Genomic DNA, 8593 nt, shown 5'->3' on the forward strand with positions numbered 1-8593 from the left:
GCATACTGTTCTAAAGTAAGGCCTTATTTTCACGCTCCATAACCTCCCTACATCATGTATCGATATGATGCCGGGAGAACCGTTGGTGTTTTAAATCTTTGCGTGGCTGTATCAGTTTGCCTGTGATGATTTAAACACTGTCACTAAGGAGCGTGAGATTATTTGTCAAACCAGGCACATATCTCACCATACAGTAGAGACAGCGATCAGACAATGAGCCAGAAAACGCTCATCGGCTGATTGCAGTCTTTCAAGTTGTCAAAAAATAATCCGCCGTTGAATATGCATCTCTCTGAAATGTGCGGCTAATGGCTTTGCTAAAGCAAAGGGCTGCCCAAACATATTTTAGGGGGTTGTAAAGGGCAGGTCACCTTTAGGATATGTTTATACATAGCAGGTCTGAAAAATGTCAACTGATGCTGTGAATAAGCTTCATATTTTTTGCAGTTTCCAATGACTTTAGTGGGGAAGTCAAAATTGCTAAAAATCTGCATCATATCCAAATCACAAACATCCATGAAAAACAGCTTCTTCCTTTATAATTGGATCTTCCTTTTTAATGGACAAATTGAATATATATTGAAATTAAGTATTGCATTTTATACTAATGTTTATTCTTCTGCTTTTACAGGGTTATAAGATGGACGACCTTCTGACATCATACATCAGCTATTTTGTTTCTATGCAGCAAAAAACGACCATTGCATAGTATATCTGTGAAAATACATTTATATGTACACCATCTTTACTTCTAGCCAATCTGTGCCTGATGTAGCCATAACAATAAAATGTCATTCATGGATTACAACTGCAGAATCCAGCAAAGCCTCATGTCACTGGCTGGCACTATCATCTGTCTCATCTTCAATGAACATGTAAAGTGTTTGTGCCTTTCATCGTGTATTATTCATAAAAGTATTTATTGTCATTATTTCACATCATGGACCTTGAATATACATGTGGAACTATACCTATGCATTGCCTGGAATCATTAGGGTGCTGTGTTCTATAGCACCCAGATACTTACTAATGAGATTATGAAGTTATGGAAACAGAAGCGCTAACATTGTCTGATACCACATATCATGGGAGGGACTGGCAAGGCAGAGTTTACAGCCACATACCGCACTAATTTTATTATTCCACAGAAGCTGATGAAGATTTATATACTTAATAGCAGTGTCTTGGTTTCTTGGTGCTCTCTCTACTGTAACTTATCTGTAATTTTGTATAGGATCTTTCATAGGAATTAAAGCAAACCAATCACCTAGATTTTCAGGGTAAGGCTACTAGCAATGCCTGGAAGACGTGTTAAAATGCTGCCTTTCCATGTGTTCTGTAGAAACTTTAGCTGCTGAAACGAAGTCTTTTATTCCAGTGTGCCAAACAGGCAGGGAGCCGGGAACTAGTTGTCTGGGCCATGAGTAGCCACAGTTCTCTGCCTGTCAGCCCACCCTGCAGGATGACTGATAGGAAAAGCGACTTCTAACTACTCTTTTTCTGTCAATCATCCTGCAGAGCGGGCTGACAGGCAGACAGCCGGATGATCAGTTTCCGGCTTACTGCCTGTCTCGTGTACCGGGATAAAAGACTTAATTTCAGCAGCTAAAGTTTCTACAGAACACATGGTAAGGCACCGCTTTAACATGTCTTTTAGGTGCTGCTAGTAGCCTAACCAGGATCAGAGTGATAGGTTCTCTCTCTAAAGGGGTTATCCAGTGCTACAAAAACATGGCCACTTTCTTTTAGAGACAACACAACTCTTGTCTCCAGCTCAGGTGCGGTTTGCAATTAAGCTCCATTCACTTCAATGGAACAGAGCAGCAAAACCCCACCCAAGCTGGAGACAAGAGTGGGGCTGTCTCTGTAAGAAAGTGGCCATGTTTTTGTAGCACTGGATAACCCATTTAAAGAGGATGTACCACCCAGTACATCCTCTTTAAACTGAACCCACGGACGTTTTACCGGGTGGTACATCCTCTTTAAAGAAATCAACAAGTCTTGTAAGAGAGTTCACCGGCACTACTCACAACGTATGGGTGAGTGCCCTCATCTTCTTTCTGGTTACTGGACCCTTTAAAGGAATACTGGCATCTCAACTAACATAGTTAAATATTTTTGCAAATACTTTACATTCATTTAGCAAACTTGCCTCCTTCTCCCGATATTCCGCTCTTTCCCTCACATTGGTGACAGCTATTTAGGTTGTTGACTGCAATCTGCTTTAAAACCAGTGGTAGGGCTGGTGTGTATATACAGCTATAGTAGGCATATTTATATATTCTACAGTATATATACACCAGGGGAGACACTTACAAGGCTGCAGCCGGGGCATACACCAGGGAGAAGGCGCAGATTCACCCCTTTCCCCCAATGTACGCGTGCCGTATCCCCCATTAGCCTGTTGGGCGTGGCCTCCTCCTGTGCCTTATTTATAATGATTTACGCCTGCTCGATTTGTTGTGTTGGGCGCAGAGCCGGACGAATGAACCAAGAGGCATGCGCCTCTTAGTAAATCCAACCGGGAAAGGGAACAGGACCTAATTTAGGATCTGCGTTCAAGTACATCGGTCTTCATAAATGTCGCCCTATATGTCTATACTTTTACATTGTACCTATACATATATCAGTCCAACCACTGCAATTACAGAAGAGTGGTGGTCAATAACCTATACAACAAGCTGTCAACACTGGGAGGGAAAGAGCAGCATATCAGGAGGAGGAGACAAGTTTTCTAATTGAATGTATTTGTAAAAATATTTAACTAGACAAGTCCTACCAGTATAACTATTAGTTGAGATGGAAATACAGAACCATCTTCTACTGATCTCTAAGCATATATAAAAAGGACATGAAAAGTATTGGTTTTGTACCTTCACATACCACACAAGAAACTATTTTCTGTATACCACATGTGACTTGACATAATGTGGTATACACATCGGCACTGTGACATGCCACGTTCTTGTTTACTGTACTGGTGCCTTTATCAGTTATGTGAGATAAAGAAGCAGACTTGGGTAAGTGACTGGTATATATGTAAGAAGTTTATTTCTAATTTAAGGAGCTAAGAAAATTATTCACATCGATTTCCTTGCATAAGAAAATAAAATAAAGAATTGTAAAGACCGGATAAGGTGTCTTTGTCTGTTATAGTATAGTTATCAGACCTTAGGCCTTATACACACGTTCCATGGATGTGCCGTCTGTGAAAGCCCTGTAGTGGAATCGCCCCCCTCTATGGTTGGTATGATTAAAATGATAGGCAACTTGCATAACTTTTATTTTATTTGATGGCTTTTAAAATATTAAAACCTTTAAAAAAAACAAAAACAAACGAAATGTTCCTTAAAGTCGCTCTATTACCGTCCTTATAACGCTTTTATCCTTTGGTCTATGGGGCTGTGTGAGGTGTCATTTTTTGCGCCATGATCTATACTTTCTATTGGTACCTTACTTGCATATATGCAACTTTTTGATCGTTTTTTTATTACAATTTTTCTGGATTTGATGCAACCAAAAATGTCCAGTTTTGCACTTTGGAACTCTTTTGCGCTTACACCATTTACCTTGTGAGATCAGAAATGTGATAATTTAATAGTCCGGGCGATTATGCACATGGGGATACCAAATATGTTTATTTTTATTTATAAAATGGGGGAAAGGGGAGTGATTTAAACTTTTATTGGGGGAGGGGATTTTTTTTTTTTATTAATAAAAAAACTTTTTTTTTACCTACATAAATTAGAAGCCTCATGGGGGACTTCTATATACACAGCACTGATCTCCCATTGAGATCAATGCTGTGCATTTACAGGGCACTTTCTTGGTAGTTTTCACTACAGGGTGAATCTTGATAAAAGTGCCAACCCCCCCCCATTACCAGTGATGTCCGGAGGGGGGGGCGGTCTGATCGGGTTGTTGCTAGAAAGAGGCAACGTGTGTATTATGGACTAGAGTAGTGTCACCAAACCTTTCAAAAGTCAGTGACTCACAGGTGACGACTTATTTTATCTGAGGCGTCACTGTTCTTTTCCTCTCCATGTGGTCCAGACCACCATGATAATTTCCTGCAGCTGTAATTCATCTCTTCTGAACCTGACAAACAAACCGCACTTTTACAACAACTTCATTCCACTTTTTTTGTGTCATGTGCAATAAATTCAGTAGGTATGTGAGTTGCCTTCTGTATGTAGAAATACTGTCCCCTGTGCTCTGTCCCAATAGAAATACTGTCCCCTGTATTGCCCAACACAAACACACGAAAAAAAACACCAAAACATTATACTCTCCTAATCCTGTCATGGAGGGGGGAGGGGGGGTGCTATGGCCTGGCCAGGTGTTCGTCCAGGGTTGGCGGGGGGGGGGGGGCACCTGCCGTGCGAGGTCCCGGGGGTGCCACAAGCGCCCATTAACTGTTGCCACCCCGTACCGCCGCAAGAAACGACCCTGTATATTACTCTGGTATGCTGCAGACTAGATACATAGATTACAGAGGCGGGATCAGCCAGTACAATGGATCCCCCTTTACGACCCCCTCTCTGAACCTCCCCTCCCGCAGCAGGACGTACCGGTACGTCCTTCTGTAGGAAGGGGTTAAAGAAATGGTATGGTTTCAGAAAATGAAGCTTCTTTTCTGTACAGTACACTGAAGACCATTTATTCTTATGAGTGAGCAGTAGAGATAAGCATGCTCGAGTCGATCTGAACCCGAACTTTCGGCATTTGATTAGCGGTGGCTGCTGAAGTTGGATAAAGCCCAAAGGCTATGTGGAAAACATGGATATAGTCATTGGCTGTATCCATGTTTTCAAGACAATCTTAGAGCTTTATCCAAGTTCAGCAGCCCCCGCTAATCAAATGCCGAACGCTCGGGTCGCCTCGAACCTGGTTCGCTCATCTCTAGTGAGCAGATGACGGATGATTTCTAATGATTAGAAAAAGCGGACACGAGGAATCACCTTCCGAAGGACGTACCTCTATGACACTTTTAGTAAAGATTGCTTGGATGGCTGACAACTGCCTGAGGGGGTATCTCCCTGTTAGGTGCATGCTTCACTTACACATTATGCACATGTGTGGCTATTACCTCGCTGTTATCAGTTTCCAGTAGAGATGAGCGAACCTCGAGCATGCTCGAGTCGATCTGAACCCGAACATTCGGCATTTGATTAGCGGTGGCTGCTGAAGTTGGATAAAGCCTTAAAGGACAACTCCTGCGAGACCCCCCCCCCCCCCAAAAAAAAAAAAAAAAAAACACACACAGACACCATACTCACCATCCCTCCAGTGATGATCGCCACTCCTTTCGCCCGCCGTCCGCCTCACCGTCGCCTGCATCCGCCGTCCAGCGATGTCTCCGACTTCCGGGTCCTGGGGATGGAAAAGGCTGCAAGTGCGCTTGCGCACCGGCAGCCTTTTCATTGGCTGGAGCGCATCACATGGCTTCCAGCAACCTCAGCCAATCAGGGCTTAGCAAGCTGGAAGCCATGTGATGCGCTCCAGCCAATGAAAAGGCTGCTGGTGCGCATGTGCACCAGCAGCCTTTTCCGTCCCATTCACTCTCTATGAAGACGCCGAGGAGGAAGAAGACCCGGACTACCCCCCCCTGCTCTGACGTCGTCGTCACCAGATGCCGCCCGGGAGAAGAGGACCGTGACGATCGTAATAGGTAATGTATACATTCTTTAACTTCCGGGGGGGGGGGGTCAGGGGTCCGAAAGTGGGGGAAGGAGGCCAGACCGAGTATTTAACCACATTACAAAGTTAAATAACTTTGTAATGTGCGTTAAATAAGCTAAAAAAAAATTTCGTGGGAGTTGTCCTTTAAGGCTATGTGGAAAACATGGATATAGTCATTGGCTGTATCCATGTTTTCCAGACAACCTTAGAGCTTTATCCAACTTCAGCAGCCACCGCTAATCAAATAGCGAACGTTCAGGTTCGGATTGACTCGAACCCAATTCGCTCATCTCTAGTTTCTAGACTTGGCTGAACCCTTCTGCTCCCTGGTGCTTATTTTTCCCAAATACAATGTCACACCTTTTCTCAGCTTGTGTGTACTATTACAAATTGGTTCCATTCACTGAAGAAAAGAGTGGTGCTGGTTTTAGAAAAGAAACAGCCACGTGTTTTTTAATCCTGGATAACCTCTATAAAGGGAACATGTCGGCTCCATACCAGGTACAGAGCAGCAGATGCCGGCAGACAAGTGTTAGGGAGATAAAAGTGACCACATCTTTTGTCACCATTTGTAAACTATTAAAATTGTCCTTTTCATAAGCAGCTCAAGTACTGCCCTGTAAAAAAGGGCGGAAGGAGGTGGTGCTGTAGCTCGGCTCCGCCTCTGTGACACTTAAAAGTGACTGTACCACTAGGCCCAGGCAGAAGCACTGGAGGCGGGCCGACCCACCCTTAGTGGGAGAAAACCCCAAAAGTATGCCAGCCTGCCCATCGGCCATCATACATGGCAGCACATGTCATTTACACATGTCAGGACATAATATTCCTCTTATCCAGGAGCATATTGTCCTAGTTTTTCCTGTTTAACCCCTTAGCAACCCATGACGTATCTGATAAGTCATGGTGCCGCGCGGGGTATTCAGAGAGGAGTCCCGCCGGGACCCCGCTCTGAACGGCGCTGATCCTGGCTGACATGTGCAGCCGGGCAGTGCCTCTATTAGCCGGCGCGGGTCCCGTTGCCGCGCCGACTAATTAAGCCTCTAAGTGCAGCTGTCAAACCTGACAGCTGCACTTAAAGGCTTTCCTCCGTGCATCCCTGGTGTCTAGTGGGACGGATCTCTCCCCCCCCCCACACACACACACGATGGGGGGGGGGGGGGCAATCCGTTCTTCTGCCCGTGCCGGGCCTCAGCGTCACAACGACGCTGATCCCGACTCGGCAGTAGATTGCTGTGGCCTGCAGCAGGCCATAGCAATCTATGACCGATCTTTGCTGTGTATATACAGTGCTGTTTATATACGAGTCCCCCAGGGGGACTTCTAGTTAAAGTAAAAATAAAAGTAAAAATGTTTTTTTACTAATAAAAAATCCCCTCCCCTAATAAAAGTCCAAATCACCCCCCTTTTCCCATTGTATAAATATAAACAAACAAATAAACATATTTAGTATCGCCACACGCATAATTGCCCGAACTATTAATTAATCACATTCCTGATCTCGTACGGTAAACGGCGTAAGCGCCAAAAAAATTCCAAAGTGCAAAATTGCGCATTTTTTGGTCGCATCAAATCCAGAAAAAATGTAATAAAAAGTGATCTAAAAGTCGTATATGCGCAATCAAGGTACCGATAGAAAGAACGCATCATGGCGCAAAAAATGACACCTCACACAGCCCCATAGACCAAATGGTAAAAGCGCTATAAGCCTGGGAATGGAGCGATTTTAAAGGACAACTCCGGCGAAAAAATTTTTTGGCTTATTTAACACACATTACAAAGTTATATAACTTTGTAATGTGGTTAAATACCCGGTCTGGCCCCCTTCCCCCACTTTCCGACTCCCGACCCCCCACCCCGGAAGTTAAAGAATGTATACATTACCTATTACGGTCATCACGGTCCTCTTCTCCCGGGCGGCATCTGGTGTCGGGTGACGTCAGAGCTGGGGGAGCGGTCTTCTTCCTCTTCGGCGTCTTCATTAAGAGTGAATGGGAGAGGAAAGGCTGCTGGTGCACATGCGCACCAGAAGCCTTTTCATTGGCTGTAGCGCATCACATGGCTTCCAGCTTGCTCAGCCCTGATTGGCTGAGCTTGCTGGAAGCCATGTGATGCGCTCCAGCCTTGTGGTGCGCAAGCGCACTGGCAGCCTTTTCTCTCTCATGGACCCGGAAGCAAGAGACATCGCTGGACGGCGGACGCAGGTGACGGTGAGGCGGACGGCGGGCGAATGGAGTGGTGATAGTCACCGGAGGGATGGTGAGTATGGTGTGTGGGGTTTTTTTTTGGGGGGGGGGGGGGGGTCCCGCCGGAGTTGTCCTTTAAAAGAACATATATCTTAACAATGGTTTGAATTTTTTACAAGCGATCAGGTAAAAGAAAAGTTACACGTTACATATCGTTGTAATCGTAACGACTTGAGGAACATGCATAACAAGTCAGTTTTACAATAGAGAGAACGGCGTAAATGCATAACTCCATGAAATCAAAACAAATTCCTTTTTTTTTTCAATTTGACAGCGCAAATGATTTTTTCCCGGTTTCGCAGCATATTTTATGGAAAAATAAAGTCTGTCATTGCAAAGTACTTGGTTTTGCAAAAAATAAGGGCTCATGTGGGTCTCTAGGTAAAAAAATGCAAGCGCTATGGCCTTTTAAACGTAAAGTGGAAAAAGCAAAAAGTGCAAAAACGAAAATTAGCTCTGACCTTAGTAAGGGTGCGTTCACACCTACAGGATCTGCAGCAGATTTGATGCTGTGTTCAGTTATTTAACTGAAATCTGCTGCAGAAAATCAGCTGCAGATCCTGTAGGTGTGAACGCACCATTAAGCAGTATTTCTGCAAGATTTTCTTGTGTTGCTCATTGTATTGTAAATCACTGTTCCCTGCAGCACCCAACATACAGTCCCATGT

General features: G+C 44.3%; 1 protein-coding gene across 2 annotated transcripts in view; it reads left to right on the forward strand.

The window, feature by feature from the left end:
- Positions 1 to 1384, forward strand: part of MYO7B (myosin VIIB) — an 83771-nt gene extending 82387 nt beyond the window's left edge. For both annotated transcript variants that reach the window (XM_069975476.1, XM_069975477.1), the window contains one exon: positions 632 to 1384. In XM_069975476.1, coding sequence (XP_069831577.1) covers positions 632 to 709 — 78 coding nt within the window. In that variant the 3' untranslated portion in view covers positions 710 to 1384. The remainder of the gene's footprint in view (positions 1 to 631) is intronic.
- Positions 1385 to 8593: the final 7209 nt, after the last annotated feature.

Source organism: Dendropsophus ebraccatus, chromosome 6, assembly GCF_027789765.1.
Source record: "Dendropsophus ebraccatus isolate aDenEbr1 chromosome 6, aDenEbr1.pat, whole genome shotgun sequence".
In the NCBI taxonomy this organism is placed as follows: domain Eukaryota; kingdom Metazoa; phylum Chordata; class Amphibia; order Anura; family Hylidae; genus Dendropsophus; species Dendropsophus ebraccatus.